This window comes from Rhinolophus sinicus, linkage group LG05 (genome assembly GCF_036562045.2).
Source record: "Rhinolophus sinicus isolate RSC01 linkage group LG05, ASM3656204v1, whole genome shotgun sequence".
NCBI lineage: Eukaryota > Metazoa > Chordata > Mammalia > Chiroptera > Rhinolophidae > Rhinolophus > Rhinolophus sinicus.
The window spans coordinates 11,256,558-11,274,335 of record NC_133755.1 but is presented as its reverse complement, the minus strand read 5'-3'; the positions used below and the strand labels follow the sequence as shown (position 1 = coordinate 11,274,335).

The window sequence follows — 17,778 nt, the reverse complement described above, 5'->3', positions numbered from 1 at the left end:
AGGACTTAGTTCATTGGAAAGATTTTCTCTTAATTTTTTTGAAAACATTTTGAAACCTCAATTTACCTTCAAGCTACTCTGAGCTGTCAATGCTGTCAAATACGACTGCACCTACCTTTGTACGTAAGTCATACTGATGACTTTGCAGAATATGTTTAGAACTTAAATGCCTGAATGTTTTAAGGGCTATGTCAGAAGCCTATTTAGTCTGACAAAGTTTTGCTCTTTTTTGGATGTTGGTAGAATAAATTGTTACCCATCATCATTATGGAACAGTGGTCTTCAAAGATGGAAAGAGTATGGTTAAGTACACTCTTGAAAATTAGAGCTTTTTAGTCTGTTGCTTCTATGATCAGCCTTTAAATCAATGCAGAATGAAAATGTGACTCCACCTGCATATATCCATCAATTTTGATAGTAGTCATTCAGAAATAAATCAGCTGGTTATTCATACAGGGCATTTGCCACCTAAGATGAGCTCCAGACAGAACACCCTAGGAAGGGTATTTTGAAGCTTATTTGATGGGTTCATTGCGTCTGGACCACAGGGCTTCATATTTGAAGTCTCTGGTTTTAGGCCTGGCAAGTAGGCCCAATGTTTGCATGGCAATAAGCCTTGGCCACTGCTTCAAAATGTGGCATGCAGTATCCTGGCCTTTCATTGTTTTCATTCTGTTGTGATTTTTCTTTTCTTTTCAAAAAACATTGATTGTTTCTTAACCATAATCGACATGTTAAGGCACAGTCAGCTGGTTGTTTTCATGTTACCTCATTTTCTCATCAAACCAAACATTTGTGACATCATATTGTTACCCTCCTTTTTAATCAATAAAGAACCTAAGATGCAAAAAAGATTAACTACCGTGTCCAAGAATAGCAGCTAATAAATAGTAGGACTAAGGTTCAAATTCAGGTCTTATTTACTTCAAAAGCCATGTCTATTTCTTGTCCTGTGTTATACAGCCTTTCAAATTGAGTTATTCCTATTGCTTCCACGGATATAGGACCCACCCTGAACAGATTAGTCATTCCATTAAGTTCTATGCTTAAGCTACACAGCAGTAACATAGCAGGTCTGAGGGTCCCTCTCCTCTCTTCTCCCTGCACTCGGTTGGTCCTCCATCTCTACCCCACCTACATATGCATATTCTACCCTGGCTCTAGTGAAAGAAGGCCCCTGCTGAAATACAACTTTTGATCTGCTTCCCAATTTGATGTAAGCCAATCCAAACTGTATCAGTCATGACATTCATTGAGTACCTAGTGTGTTTTATGCACTCCCTGATGTGAAGACCACAAGAGTCTCAGGCATAATCCCATCCTTTAGGAAATGCAAAACCGTAATGATCCCCTAGGGGAAGTCAAACGTGCAAACTCAAATAGCCAACACCAGAGGGCTGTTAGTCCTCAGTGCCAAGTGAGGGTCATACGTGAGGGTGAAGCAGGTATCTGTATGGGCTGGCAGTGGTCAGGAAATGAAAGGAACTGAGCCAGGCTGTGAAGGACAGAAAACGAATAAAACTGGAGAGAAGAAACAGACGTGTCCTGGGCTCAGTGAGTTTGAAAGGCAACTTCAAATTATAGAAGTGTGGAATAAAGGCCCACCTTACAGGGAGTATATTTCAAAAGATACGCATTTTGTGTCTCTTCTCTTGTTCTGAAGATTCTAGAATGGTGCTGGGGCAGTGAAATTTTCTGCACCAGGCAATAAACACCCTATTTCCCTGTGAGTCTCACAAGGCACTGGGCCTGGCACATATCAGATGGGTGAGTCGATGAGTGACCACTTAAGAGTGGTTGGGCAATAACCCCTGACATTTCTGAAGTATTTTTCAGTGTATAAAGCACTTTCCCATCCATTTGTACATTTAATATTCTCGTGGAGGGGGTGGGGAAGTACTTATGAAGTGGCCTGCTCAGAAGTCTATGTTTACAGTAAATGCGAGCTTCTCCTACTGTATCTGTGCCAGTGTCAAATAACACCGTTTGAGCATTCCTTTTTCTGTAAGGATCAATACCATAACGGTCTCCCGTTCTCAAACTGCAGTCCTCAGACCAGCAGCATCAGAAACCTGGGTACTTGTTAGAACTTCTAATTCTCAGATCCCATCTTGGACCCATTAAATTTGAAACTCTGGTACCAGAGCCCCAAAACCTTTTTTTTTTTTTTTTAACTTTGTTTCTACAAGCCCTTCAGGTAATTCTGATGTGATGCTAAAGTTTGATAACCACTGGTCCATTCCATCTCAACTAATTCATGTTGCTAAGTTCTTGGCCTAATCTATGGGGGCGGGGGGAGGGGAGAACAAGCGCGTCCTCAGACTTCGGCAGCTTCAAATTACATAAGTGTGGAATAAATTGTCCCTGTGGGCAGGGACAATTCTCCAGAGGGTGAAAATAAAAGTGAACTGAGGGTTAACAAGTCCCAGAAGTCCTTAACGGAAAACACTAAGCCAGCCCTGAAGTGTGGGATCTGTAAACCAGCCTATAAAGAGATTTGTAAATTCAAAGTATTCATTAGGCATTCACACGGAGAAAGCCACCACCACTCTGGGATTTCCATGGGCAGGAACCCCGGCAGCCAGAAAACCGAGGATTGTGCTCACCCTCCAATGTCAGGCTGGAAACCGCCTCCAAAGAGTCACCAAGACCTACACGGTGGTCATCTCATAACCAAGCAGATGCCTTCGGCAGGAAAACTACAAGTCCCAGCATGCCCCACGCCGCACCGTCACGGGACGACAGGCTGTGCCCCAGAGTTCCTCGCGTGCAGGTGGCAGCTTTCGGCCGCGGCGCGCGGCGACTCCGGAAGTCCCGTGCAGGGACCGGTGGGGCCTGAGCCCCGGCTGCTATGGCAGTGGCTGCAGTGGCGGCAATACTGGCCGCACTGGGTGGGACCCTGTGGCTGGCGGCTCGGCGGTTCATGGGGCCCAGCGTCCAGCGGCTGCACGGAGGCGGGGACGCCGGCCGCATGCACGGAAAGACAGTACTGATCACTGGGGCCAACAGCGGCCTGGGCCGCGCCACGGCCGCCGAGCTGCTGCGCCTGGGGGCGCGGGTGATCATGGGCTGCCGGGACCGCGCGCGCGCCGAGGAGGCGGCGGGTCAGCTCCGCCGCGACCTCCGCCAGGCAGGTGGCTCGGAGCCAGGCCCTGACGCCAGCGGGCCGGGCGAGCTCGTCGTCAAGGAGTTGGACCTCGCCTCGCTGCGCTCGGTGCGCGCCTTCTGTCAGGAGATGCTCCAGGTGTGGGCTCCGTGAGCCAGCTGGAGATCGGGGACGAGCGCGGGGCCTCGGAGGGCTGGGTGAAGCGGGGCCTCGCAGCCCAGGGCTGAGCCAGGAGGCGTCCGCCCGGACTCGAGGGGGTGTGACCTTGGAATGACTGAGACCAAGAGTAGAAACAATTACATAATTGTGAAGCGGCATGGGAGTTGCAGACTGGAAAAATTGGTAGGGCAGTCTTCTGTCTCACGAAGATGTTGAGCAAAAAACAGGCCCTAGAGGAAAATCAGCCAGTGTCAGAACATTTCTTTTAGTTACGTGAGGACGAGGGCCCAGGAGATCAGCCAGGTCTCCGGATTGCTTTCCCTGTGTTCCAAGTGAATGGGCACCAAGCCTGAGAGCAAGTAGGGGAAGCTGCTAGGCAAGGACCTTGGAACACGCCTTTCCCCCACCCGCCTTCCGGGGTAGGAAGTTGAGCTTTCTGCCACCAGCAGTCTCGTTAGTACCATTCTTAACCACGCTCTAGCCAGATCCAAATAGACTGGAGCTTGGCATCCCAGTGGTCGTGTGCTCTAAACAGAGACAGAAATAAATATATAATTCTTACCATGTTAAATAAATATATAATACCATTATACAATTTCCTATATGCCAGGAACTATTCCAAGCATTTCAGATAGTTTGGAAAAAAAATAATGAAATTCAAGAGCCCTTGGCTATTACAGTCATCGAATCCTCACAGTAACCCTGTGAGATAAGCATTGTTATCCCCATTTTAAAACATAAGGGAACTAAGGCATCAGTAGGTTAATTCCTTTGCCCAGTACGTCTCCAGAGCCCTTGCTTTTAACTCCTGTTTATCACTTCGCTGCCTGCCAGTGAGATGGAAGATTTCTATGTTAAGATTATAAATATTCCACTGAAGTGGATGTCCTCTGTTGAAATTGAGATAGAAGGGTTTCCTACAGAGGTGACTTGCAAGAGAGCATTCAGAAAAGTGAGATTTAAAGTCAGCCGGCATAGGAAAGGTGCTTGTATGAAATGGTAGAATCTCGAGTCTGGAGAAAGTTTGGAGATTCCAAAACGTACCAATTTGTCCATAATGTCCTTAGGCCAATAGAAATATCTACCAGTTCATTTATGTTAAGTAATTATGTTCAAACAACCTAATAGGTATTGATGTCGTAACAACTTAGTAGCTGTTTGAAAAAAATAATAACATAATGAAAGAAAAGATATTTATTTCATTCTTCAGTAACCATAATTACTAACGGGAAATGTGTACCTGTTCACTGCATTAGCTGCTCAGACTTGAATCAGACTGGACATCGCCACCCTCATTTCTTGTTCTGCATTGATTTTTAACCTTGTACTTTCGTCTCATTGCAGCAACTGCTAAAAACAGCTTTGCAAAGATGTGACATCATCAAAAAGAATACAGCACAATATAATGCTGCAGTTATGAACCCCCTGGAAATAGTGGTTTTTGAGATGTTGAGCAGAGTATCACTTTGTTTCCCTTGAACATTTAATACTCCATAGCACCCTGGGAGTTTCTTGTAACTCGAGGGTACTTTGATGCACAGGTTGGGAGCTGTTGCAGATCTAGAGAGGTTTTTATTTTGTTTTGGGGGGGGTGTTTTGTTTTTATGGCCACTTCATTTTCAGGTAAAACATTAAAATTAAGAAATAACACTGATGTGTAAGATGTTAGAAGCACTGAAAATGGGTATTCCTATTCGTCATTAAAATGTAAGTGTGGCTGGATATACTTCTCATTCCTGATACCTACCTGTGGTATTTTACGACTTTGGCCACTTGGGACAGAACCAATTAAAAATTAAGGAGATAAGTAAGTTGTCCTTGCTCCTAAATATTAAGCTCCTTCTGGCTCTGAAGTTCAGTGACTATAACCAGAATTTTTTTTTTAATTGAAATGTAAATTTCCCACAGGTTGGTATTCGTGGTATTTATGTCATTTATCTCCTAGAATTTAAAAAATAGTAAATGATAAAGTCTTAAAATAACACAAGCCCAGCAAAGAATGATGGCTCAGAAATGATTAATACAGGAAACTCTTCCAAAGGATTAGTGAAAAAGAACACTCCTTTCTTTCCCCCACGGGTGAACTTTTGCCTTCTTTTTGAAGCTGACTATTCGAAAAGCTAAAGGTGCTTAGACAGACAGAATGAGAAATAGTTAATCCTCTGACGGGTAGGCTTTGATAACAGTTGTGAAATTTAACACATTTTTCTTTTCACTTACACTTGGCAGAAGGGCCAGTGAAATTTGAAATTTGACCTCAAATTAATTTAATCGTGGGTCATCACTCTGTCTTTACACCTGGAACATGTTGTACATTTATTTTCTCTGCCCATCAAAAGAGACAAAGAGGAGCCAGGAAAGACTAGGGAAAACCAACTTATATGGTTGAAGGAATGAAAAGATTTCCCTTTGAAACAGCCTAAATTTTAGGCCTTTAATCTGGAAAGCTGCTGCAGGATCTGGTCATAGAGCAGAATTTTGACTCTGTAGATCTCCTAAGTTGGGGGGCCCCTCAAAGCATGAAAGAACTAGGTTTCATGTAGTGAAAAAAAAACTGAATTCTAGAGTCATAATAGAGGTTAAAGGTGTGTGTTGGCCCTACCCCCTCTGTTAATCTCCTTTGCTGTTATTGTGAGCGTTCGTATTTATGATTCATTATGTTGTTTCTGATATTTTAATATTACCAGCATAATTTTTTAAAAATATTTATTTGATTTACTCATGATTTTCTTTCTTAATTTGCATCCCTGACCCACTCAACTGCTTGTCCCAGTTTTAAGGAAAACGACTTGAAGTTGCTCCATCTCCATGGTACCATTTACCCTTAGAAAACTAAAAAATATAGCAATCCTAAATTGCCCTGGTGTTGACACTTGTAGCTCTGGGAATATACAGTGCTGACCTGTCTTCCACTCTCTAGCTCATAGGGACTCTCTGGTTTGAAAAGGCCAATTAGAAAAGCAAGCTGGCTTATTATTTAAGAGCCCGGACATTGGCGTCAGAAGATGTCATCTTCAGATTTTTGTTGGCCACTTAGGAGCCCTGTGATACTAGACAAGTCACCTAACTTCAGTGTTCCTGTTTCCGTACAGAGTTGTTGAGCGTAGATGAGAATGTGTGAAAAGTACAAGGCCAGGCCCCTATTAAGCATGCAAGCATTTTTTGTTTTTGTTTTATTTCTCAATTGTTTAAAACTGATAGAGGCATTTTAATAGTTTGCCAGACTTTAAAATTTTTTTATTTTAGGTATATTTAAGGCCCATGTTCATAATTCTGCCGTTCTCTTTTTGACGTTTAAAGGAAGAGCCTAGACTGGATGTCTTGATCAATAATGCAGGGATCTTCCAGTGCCCATACATGAAGACAGAAGATGGCTTTGAGATGCAGTTTGGAGTGAACCATCTGGGGCACTTCCTACTCACCAATCTTCTCCTTGGTCTCCTCAAAAGTTCAGCTCCCAGCAGGATTGTGGTAGTGTCTTCCAAACTTTATAAATACGGAGACATCAACTTTGAAGACTTGAACAGTGAACAAAGCTATAATAAAAGCTTTTGTTACAGTCGGAGCAAACTGGCTAACATTCTTTTTACCAGAGAACTAGCCCGCCGCTTAGAAGGCACAAATGTTACTGTCAATGTTTTACATCCTGGAATTGTGCGGACTAATCTTGGGAGACACATACACATTCCACTGTTGGTCAAACCACTTTTCAATTTGATGTCATGGGCTTTCTTCAAAACCCCAGTGGAAGGTGCCCAGACTTCGATTTATTTAGCCTCTTCATCCGAGGTTGAAGGTGTGTCAGGAAAGTACTTTGGGGACTGTAAAGAGGAAGAACTACTGCCTAAAGCCATGGATGAGTCTGTTGCAAGGAAACTCTGGGATATCAGTGAAGTAATGGTTGGCATTTTAAAATAGGCACAAGGAGTGTAAGAGAGCTATTTATAAAACCGAACATCAGTTATATCTGTGTTCAGAAATGGTGTGGCTTGAGCACTTGCTACTTGAAAACATAATTTTGGTTTTACATAGTACTGCTAGATGGTACATAAGTTCAATGAAGTTACAAAAAAGTTATATGTTGGAAAACTAAATTTCAGAAAAGATGTTATGATCAATAAGCATAATGGACAATACAATTATAGTATGTTTTTAAAATTATAATTGATAAAGCATGGATTACAAATGTTAACTCACTTAAAATAGACCCTTGAGAAGTTTTTAAAATATCTTTGAACTTCATGGCCAAAGTGTTAAATATTTTTATTACAATGCTGGTGTGGAAATAATATGGCTGGTGTGTGTACACAGTTCTTAATTGGAATAAATTTACTGATGCAAATTCTTAATTGTCTGTTTCTTTAGAAATTTCACTGAAATGAGCCCTTTATCATCTCATTAGCCTCTACTGATCTTGGTATGCCAAGTGTCTTTCCTTCCCACATATCTTGCTTGCTGCTTTAAGAATGAGTATTTCTAAAACCCAAATCTTTGTCAGGTTGTCATGTCCCTGCTTAAAAACCTGTGGTGGTTTCCAATGATCCATAACAGTGAATTTCCAGTATTTTTTTTTTTTTTAAGCTGCAGAATTCTTTTCTTTAAAATAAGTCACTCAAATGTAGAAGCTGGATTGGTAAAAGAGGTCATAGAAATGCTACAGGGATGCAGTCCCCCCCAAGCTATTCCTGAAGGGGCTTGGTAGAACATATTTATAAATCCTGTCTACTTAAAGTTTAAACTCTTTAATACACATTTTAGACTCTCCATGAACTGCCAAAGGCTTACCTTGTATTCTTAGTTCTGTGCAGTAGAACTTTGTACAATGAAAAGTAATTCTCTGCACTGTCTAATATGGTAGAATTGACGTAACGTTACTGGGTACTTGAAATATGACTGAGAACTGAATATCTAATCTTAAATAGGCACACGTCCCTAGTGACTAATGTCTTAGCCCATCTCTATTGTATAATCCAGTCCTCAGTATAGACCAGTCACCTACTCAATTGCCTCTTGCCCTTTCCTTCTATCGTATCCAGTCTGGAATACCCTCCTCCTTTTCACTGGGAATACTACTTACCCTTCAACATTTCCTTGAAATATGTCCCATCTCCATCCAGTTCCTGTAGGCAGAACCAATTCTCTTTCTACTTTGTTTTCATTGATCTTGGCAGCTTTACTAGGAATTTAGTGCACTGATTATTTTTTCACAAGCCCAGTTAGACAATTGCAATTTTCCAAGGAAAGATTTTATTGTTATATTCTCATCAGTTTTTCTTCCTCAAGAGTCAAGTATACCTGACACACAGTAAACATTTAATGATAATATTTGAATGAATAATAAAGAATCAGTAGTGTGCATAAAAATAAGTAGGAATGCTGTAGGCATCTGTGTTACAGCATCAAAAATAATTATTTGTCTTAACCATCTCAATTTTGGGGAAAAGGAATTATGACAGTAAAAGATAGACTGAACTACACTGAATTTAATGGCCGTTTTGGTTAGAGGTAATCTTTGATAGGTTATTATTCTTAAGGCTTTTTATATCTGGTTACCAGAATCAGTTCTTTCTGAAAATGGCGGGAACTTGGCAGAGCATACAGAAGGTCTGTTTTCTGTCAGAGAATTATGTTGCGAGTATGAAGAACACTTCGTGTTTGTACGTATCATCACAGGTGTGTCTTTGCAGGTGTAGTGGGTAGAGCTGCATCGTGTTCTTTGAAACATATTTTTTTAAAAATCCTACAAAGAGACCTGCTGAACTTAGAAATATGGGCAGGAAATACACCAGAATGCAACTTGGAAAAATGGAAGCTAATAAATCTGTCCTACACCTCAACTTCATTAAAAAGGAGCCCTTTTTATTTTTCTCTTTTAATACCATCTTTTCTGGCTGCATTTTGATACCTGATGCTTTTCAGGGGATTTAGGCCTTTTGTAAGAATTGAGCCTTTCAGAGCTCTTGTTTGTGGCACCATAATAAAATAGGATATATTAATTTATCATGATGGAAAACTAGAAACTCATCTGGAAACACCAACTATTAAGGTAAAACGAGCTGCCATTTGGAAGATGTCCTTCCCACCCGGTGTTTGATGGAATCGAGAACTAATAGCTATAGTATGACTAGTTAGATTTTGAAGATTATTTAAACCTTTTGCTGCTCTCTTCTTTCTCCTTTCTCCTGACTAACTTCTAACCATTTCACTGGGCAAAGAAGTAAAAGGCAATCCTGTCACTTTGATACTTCCTCTGACCCCTAGCAAAATATTGTTAGAGTGTGTAATGTGCCAGCTAATGGAGTAACTGAGTTGGAAACTCATTTTCATGTTGGTTATTGACCATCTTTTGACATACTGACATCTGTTTCAAGCAGCTTATTCTAGAAAGGGGTGAGGTTGCTGGGTCTTCTGCCTCCATTTTACTCAGAGTAACTATATAGTGAAGTTCTAAGTAATGTTTAATTGGAAAAGCAATTTCACAGCTTAAACATACAACCGTGTTGGGTTCAACTACTCCACTACTTAATTCCATCTGTGATGTTGGCAAGTTGCTTCACCTCTCTGAGCTTCTGTTTTTCCCATCTCTATCATTGAAATGATGCCAACTTTAAAGGATTGCCTAGTGAAGAAATGGCAGAGTATGTAACGCATTTAGCAAAGTGCCTGACACATGTGAGCCCTCGTCAATTTCCCCTTCCCTAATGCACCTACACCTAATCATCACTATTAAGAATAATTAGAAATAGTAATAATTGTATTAGTACATATGCAACAAAACTAAAGCAAGGGTCAGCAAACTTTTTATAAAAGGCCAGATTGTAAATATTTTAAGTTATTAGGCCATATACAGTCAGGTATATATATATATATATATATTTACAATCCTTTAAAAAATGTGAAAACCATTCTTAGCTCACAGGGCCATACTGTTGTACTTATGCCACAGCCCAAGGTAGTCACTTATTTGTCTTTAAGACTCCGGGTATGGTAGCAGTTCTCGTGTATGCTGTAACTCCTACTTCTTAATAAGGCTCCTGCTGTTTCTCCTTATGTCTAATCTTGTATGACTATTTGCTTGCAGTCCCAGGAAGTCTAGAGAGTATTTTTTAAATCTCCAGCTATAGATTTTGGTGTGAGGAATACCAGTTATCTGCTTTCAACTCCCTCCCCTCACAAACTTGCTGGGTCTGGCTAGAGATCTGAGAGAACCTATATTTGAATATTTAATTGATTCCAAATGTCCTAAGAACACTGAAGAGAGAACATGTTACTAATCACCCTTCAGGAACTTGGCCCCCACAGGCAGCTTCAGATGTTTCACAAACCTTCTCTAGACAATGGGGAGTTAAATTAGTTTCAGGTTATAACATGGAGGAAGGTGGTTTATTCCCAGAGGAAAGTTAGATGGAGTGCTCAGTTTTATGCAGACCGCAAGGAAGAGCTTTTGCTAAGTTAGATATCTGATCAAAATATAGTAGAAGCACTCTTAACCAACCACCATGTAACAGACTTGCTGTAATAACTGGTTCTCCATTTCTCTCTCTCTCTCTCTCTCTCTCTCTCTCTCTCTCTCTCTCTCTTTCTTTTTCTTTTTTTTTTTTGTAAAACATACTGACTGATGCCCATAGCATGCAAATACTCTAGGCTGACAGTCTCCCCTCTAGACCACCCCTGGCACTTCTGCTCCCACCTGTTCTATTATATACTTAAGAAGAGTGGGTCATGTACCATTCATTTGTCATTTTGCAAGAATTTATTGAATGCCTATTACGTGTCATGCATTATCCTAGGCTCTGGGGATGCAGGAAGCAACAGAGAAAACCCCACCAAACTTGTGTGTCTGTGTCAGCTGTGCTTGTTATCATTTATAGTAGAAGTTATTAATCATAATACAAACCAATGACTTATGAGTACAAAGAGAGAGAATTTCTATGAAAAGTAAGCTGAGTGTTTTGCAAAACTAAGGCCAATTACTACAAACTGTTGAACAAACTTTCAAAACAACTGTCAAATATTAAAAATAGATACTACAAAAATCTAAAAGGGTCTATATTTAGTGCTTTGCAAGTGACTTTAAACTTTGACTCCCTTTTAAAGACACAAAAGCTGGAAAGCATAGACTATCCTATTTGAGTATAATGTAAGAACGTGGAATTCCAAGTAAACTCACACGCCGAAAAACAAGTGACAAGCCCTTAACTTTACATCAGAAGAGGCAAAAGAATGAACGTGTTAGATGTTTTAAATCCAAATAATAATTCTGAGGTGCATGTGACTCATCTTTATGATTTCCTTCTTTAATCAACTTTTTCACGTAACCAACTGATTCCAAAGAAAAGCGCTTCCATTGTATAAAACAGAGTTATCACTGACATAAAAAAGTTTCATTTTAGAGGAATTCGCAAGAACTGTTTTCTCCATAGTGTGAATCATATTTTCCCTAAGACTTCTAATCTAAATTTGGGATTTTTATTTTTTAATACGTCCCAGTACACTTGATAATTTGTTGATGTATTTGTTCCTGAGTGTCTTTGCAGCCTAATATTTATTTTCATCATCAACCCTGTGTTTTCTTCTCTCCCCATTTAAGGCATCTACTAATTGTGTTAAATAGCTATGTTCCTGAATATTTAATAAAGTTATTTTTCGGTACATCATTTTATCTTTAAAAGTTGCCATGCTACATACAGTGTATTACAGCCTGACCTGTCCTAAGTTGTAGGTTTTAAAGTCTATTAAAAACAACAACAACAACAAAATACTCCTAACTTCCCGTATACATTCTGACTTTAGAAAATAAATACACCTTTTTTTGCACATATCTAAATAGTTATATACCTCCAATATCTAAATAGTTATCCAGTTATTAGCAGCACGGTTCTACATCCTAATGGCGCATTTCCTGATACTATGAGAACAGTAAGGTGAATGATAGGCTGAATGAATCACCAGAAGTTTAAGTTATAGATATATGTAAAATATTTTTATCTGTGCAGCCCAATATAGTGTTGGCGTTTTAGGTATATTTTGAAGCTGTACACATGGTTTGAGGAAATGCTGCGCACAGAGAAATACAGAATCATTATTAGTTTGTGCCTAAAGCAAAGCCCGTTTCTGCCACCAACCCATGAAAGCACAGGAAATGGCTCCATGTAGTAGGTGTTCCAGTCTAAGCATTCTGTTGACAGAAGCGGGTTCTACCCAGGGGTTTTGTGTTAATGTAATCAAACACTTCAGAGCTGCAGCCTAGCAAGCTCAAGTCCACCCACCTCAGAGTTTATCTTTAGCTCATCTGGAAGAGTTTATTTTAAACATTGAACATTGTTTGCTGCTGTTGAAATGAAAGTGAGAGAGTTACAAGCTTTCTTCCACTGCCATCTGGCAGATTTACTGATGGATAGGGTTCTTTAATCCATGTAGCCCCGTGTGTGGGAGCTATTGTCTTTGTGTTCATCATGCAGCTGACTTGGCTGAACTTTCAAAAGCTCACACAAAGCTATCAAGAGCCATCCTATAGATAAATGAAGTTAGGGGTGTTGCAAAAGTCACTGGAGCCTTTTGCAGGAGGGTGGAGAAAAGCTTGGATATCTATTTTTCATATTTCTCTGAATGCATATTTTTTTAATTCTACAGTTCTCTGTGAACTAGAAGAAAACTATATTTGAATATTTTGAAAGAAATAATCAAAGCTATAAAAGAGTGACTGTACTTAAGTTAGAAAAGGATATCTAACAGGGTAGAAAGGACAGGAACAGCAGACGTGGGGATTTATATATCAGTGCAGAAAATGTAGATTTAAGAAGTCAAGCAAGTATGCTCTTCTTTTCAGTGGGGGTGTGTCTTGCTATTTCTCCACACTGTATGTGATAGGAGGACGTTCAATGATACACACATTACACACTTAATCATAGTTGTAGCCTCCTTGGGTATGAAACTCTCCAGGATCTCACACGGTACATTACACTAAGTATAACTTACAACTAACTCCAGTTCACAATTTTGATCATATCCATATATGCATATGCATGCATTAAAAGACTATGTGTGAGCAGTAGGCTATGTGCAAGACAGGATACCATCGATACAACTTCTATTGTTTATTAAGAACATAAGAAGACAAATAGAACCTGAAGGATACGGTCGATTGGCATTCCGTTTTCTTTTCCTACCTACCGCTAGAGTGCCCTTTTCATCTTTCATAGGCTGAAGAGTTTTAAAACAATAAACACAAACCACATTGCATACGTTCTGGATGGAAACCAGTTTCCAACAAACAGATGCCCCTAAAGTGAGATTCTGAAAGAGGGAATTGAAAAAGAGGCCTTCTTCCTACTGTTTTTGGCTATTTTCTGCTGGCAAGAAAGGTTGTGGATACTGAGATGTCTCTTTTTGTTTAGTTTTGTTTCTTTTGTGTGTTTTTTTAATAACAAGAGGCAATTGGGATAGAGCCTGCACTTCTTAATGGATGCTGGGAGGAGGTTACAGAAATGGTGGCATACTGCTTCCGGTTTCCCGATAGCTGACTCGTAGCTGTGGTGCTGTGTGCTGTAACCCAGTGTTTCCATCAGCACTGTGGAGTTTCCCACCTTCCTAATCCTGGCTGAAGTAGTAGCTTCTCCTCGTGGGTCAGTGCTGTAGTATTTTTGGAGTCACTCCTGTTACTGTAACTTATCTCACTTTTGCGGACCATCCCATTAGGAGTAGGCACCTATTTTACTGTACTCTATCCATTCCTCCTCAAAATATCTGTGATGGATACTGTTCCCTATAAAGAAACTAGATCAGTAGGATTACTGACCAGAGAGGAAAAAAAATAAATTTGCAAATAAAAAGCACCTTGCAAGTGAGCAAGTGAAAGCATATATAGAAGGCACAAAGAAATTGAGTACTACAGCTTGAAAGGGAGGGGGCTAATGAAAGAGATACAGTCAACATGGAATTCCTTTGGTGAAATCACAATAATACAATGCTTGTGTCTTAGCTCAGCAGCCTCAGATATTTGAATTTATTGAAATATCAATTCACAATGAGAAACCACCAAAGGAATTGGAAACCTCTCTCCTTTGGGTAGCATATTGTACCCCAGTGAGGAAATCCATTTGGGGAGCCCAATTTACAATCTGAACTTGATTAGTTATAGGATCAGAGGAGACGAAGTTAATTCTGAGGTGGAGTGTTTGGTGACATTCACAGTGATACCTGTATTTGGTGAATCCATAGGCAGGAGATTTATGATCTGGACACACTTGGCTCTTAAAGTAAGCCTTGTAACGTGCATTCCGTTGTTGCCAATGATGCCGCCTTCTTAGAGATATTTTCTTTTTTACTTTTTAAAATATGTGTTTATCTTCTAAATATTGCCAGTCTGGTTCAGGAAACATTTCATCTCCAGTGTACCTCACAGAGAGGTGGAAGGGGCCAAGTGAATTAGCCACAGGTTAGGCTACAGGAATATATTATTCATAGTGGGAAAAAGTGACAGTTGAGAGAGTATCTGAGAATCTTTCCTAATATGAGATTTCTGGTGAACATTAATTTATCACAGCTGTTTTCCATTTAGGAAAAATGTAATAAATACTGGGCTTCCTTCAGCAGGCAATTTGATTAAGATTGTAGAATGACTTGTGATGGATAATCCTGCCTAAGTGCTTTGGGTAGTGTGAATGGATTAGAAAGACATTCATAACTGAAACCCTGGCTACTCTAGGAATATTTATTTCTACTTATCTGCTGCAAATCAGGTCAGAGAAGTAAAGGTAAGAGGAGATTCAAAGGCTGGATGTGAGTTTTCAAGACGCAGACTATAGTGTATTGAGGGCAGGGACAGATTTAAACATTCTCTGCCTCCTGCTAACATCTGGGACAGGACTGTAATACATCAATTACTCACAAGATATTAGGTCATTTAATTAGTTAATTAATGACCTAAAAACTAAGATGTCTGTCACTCTATTGATGGTCAGAGTAGAGGGAGCTGATTTAACTGGTTCCTTTCTAAACTCTAGAAAATATGTTCAATCTTCACAGAGAGAAGCAGGCCCTTTTGGCTTGTGAAAGTAATGCTGGATTTTCCTTCACACTCTTATTCAAAACTTGCAATGATAAGTATGAAAAAGCTTTGAGTAAGTGTGTCATCATTTTTGACAACTATAGTCAGTGGAAATTTGGTATTAGTATGAGGAAAGCTAAAAAGAAAGCTCACAGACTAAAAAAAAAAAATTAATCAGGCCACACGTTCCCCTGGAAGCTATTCTACAGTTCAGTCAAATTATTGACTAGTGTCTTCCAGTTTTTTTCTGCAGATATCTGTGCATTTCAGTCAACAATCTGCCTTTAGTTGATTAGATATTATTTGCTAACGCTAATACAATTCATTCTACCACAACCAGTATGTATTTACTTGGTCCCATAATTAATTTTCAAATAAGTATATGTGTATAAAAATATTATAAGGGCTTATTTTCAAAATAATGTCACATTTTTGCAAATCACTAACACCGAAGATCATCAATAATAGGACAAATTAGGAGATTTGATTAAACTGCCCGGAGAAAGTTCTTTCTAGAAAACTAACTACTATTTACTTGAGATATTTAACATATATCATCTTTAATTCTCATAAAAACACTGCAAGGTATTCTTATTCCTAATTAACAGATAAGGGAAGTTAGCTTTAGAAAGCCAAACGACTTGTCTGAAGCCTGATGAGCACAGGATTTGAACGAAAATTTTTCAGATTTCAGAGCCTCTGGCTCCTTCCACTGTACCAGTTTACTTCTTTTAGTGAACTAAAATAATAAACATAGAGAAAGTTAAACTTTTCTCTAAAATAAAAATAATAGACATTTAATTCTCCCATTTATAATCATTATCATTTTCAATCTTTCCCTTTATTTTGTAGAGTAGAAAATATTTTGAATAAGTTTTTTTTTTTTCTGCCCAATAGGTCAAGAATGCGCTAATTTTTTTTTCATTGACTACTATATTTAGTTTCTCTGTCAACACAAGTTAATTGAAAAGGTTTCTGCATAATATCCCCAAGTGTAAATTATTTAGCAGGGTGGTTAAATAATCCAGTGCCCAATCCAGAGTGTTGGTCTCATGCCAGAGGGATATATATCACCTTTCATGGGTTTGGAGAAATTGCACAAACAATAAAGATGTCTGAGTTAAATCATAATACAATGATCAAAAGAACCATATTACAGTACTTTATAGCAAATGCATCCATTTATTTTGAAATACAACAGTTTTAACTCTCCAACATCTGCTGAGAATTCAGACATTATACATATCCTATTTGTGAAAATCCACTAATTAAAGATTTCAAATACTTAGAATAGTTTTCCTAATATGCAACTGATAACACACTTTACATATCAATATTATTTCATGTAAAATTTCCTGAATAATGTGAGTGGTGACAGAGAAAATATTTTTGTGTGTCTTTTTCAAATAATTGTTTCAGGGACTTTGGCTTCTGGAAATGACAGGCTCAGTTACTTAGACCAATCCTTATTTAAAACAACTAACAATTCTGATAAAAATAGGAAAAAAGGAAAGAAAAAATTTAAAAAAACAAAAAAGCATCAAAGTGCTGACAAAATTGTGGAAAATTCCTAAATCAAAATCAGGTAAACATGAAGGTAAAAATCTTAAAAATCAAGACAAAAGGCAAAATTACTTTTTCCCGGAGGACATTTGTCACCGTGGAAGAGACAATGATGAATATGAGGTTTTGTTTTGACTGCCTAGAACCTGAAGGAGGACAGAAGTGAAAGCCTACACAAAATCTGGGGCTTCATAGACACCCACACAAATTAACATTAAACTGTAATTCTAAACTACTACTCACTCAAGGTAAAGGTCAGCAAGGATTAACAGTATATTAAACTCCCAATTGCCCCATGGAACAGGGGAGTTGTCTGAACCCTGAGAAGAAGAGGGTACACATAAAAGGAGGAAACCTGTCCCTGGAAGGTTATAAACCAAGCCCTACCCCTATGCAGTCATGCAAACTGATTTCTCCAGAGCAATGCAAGAAAGGTCAAACCATCAATTTGTTTTAAAATTGTTAGAGACTGGTAATACCTTACAGGACCAGCAGGAAGGGAAAAAAATCCTCTTCAGAGGGAGGTACATTTATAAAAGGGCTTGGACAACTTCTGTGAATTATTTTATCAAGGGCAATGACAAGCAACAAGGTACAAGTACAGGCACCATGAGTGAGAACGAGAACACTGATCCAAAAATTTCAGATATGAGAATCATCAGACATAGATGATGGAATAACCATGCTTACTATATTTAAGGAAATAAAAATGAGCTTCAAAATTTCAGAAGAGGGAAAAAAATCTATAAAAGTGACAACTTTTAGAACAATTTATAACTTAACTTCTAGAAATGAAAAGTTTCGTTTACAAAAAACGAAAAACTCAGAAGATGGATTTGGCTGCAGACTTAACACAACAGAACAGAGATGCAATGAACTAAAGGGACAGATCAGAAAAAAT

General features: G+C 39.0%; 1 protein-coding gene and 1 long non-coding RNA gene across 2 annotated transcripts in view; one reads left to right on the top strand and one right to left on the bottom strand.

Annotated features, from left to right (window-relative positions):
- LOC141571506 (uncharacterized) overlaps positions 1 to 2,711 on the bottom strand; it is a 37,733-nt gene extending 35,022 nt beyond the window's left edge. Inside the window, exon 1 of the long non-coding RNA XR_012496252.1 lies at positions 2,607 to 2,711. This is a non-coding gene — a long non-coding RNA (uncharacterized LOC141571506). The remainder of the gene's footprint in view (positions 1 to 2,606) is intronic.
- A 37-nt stretch (positions 2,712 to 2,748) lies between these two features.
- Positions 2,749 to 7,610, top strand: RDH14 (retinol dehydrogenase 14). Its single transcript, XM_019754491.2, has 2 exons — positions 2,749 to 3,244; positions 6,566 to 7,610. The coding sequence occupies exons 1-2, from the start codon at positions 2,852 to 2,854 to the stop codon at positions 7,181 to 7,183; spliced, it is 1,011 nt and encodes a 336-aa protein (XP_019610050.2). The 5' UTR covers positions 2,749 to 2,851; the 3' UTR covers positions 7,184 to 7,610.
- Positions 7,611 to 17,778: the final 10,168 nt, after the last annotated feature.

Coding starts and splice junctions, on each gene's coding strand:
- RDH14 (XM_019754491.2), top strand. CDS start 2,852: ATGGCAGTGGCTGCAGTGGCGGCAATACTGGCCGCACTGGGTGGGACC. Junction 3,245..6,565: donor TCTGTCAGGAGATGCTCCAG/GTGTGGGCTCCG, acceptor TGACGTTTAAAG/GAAGAGCCTAGACTGGATGT.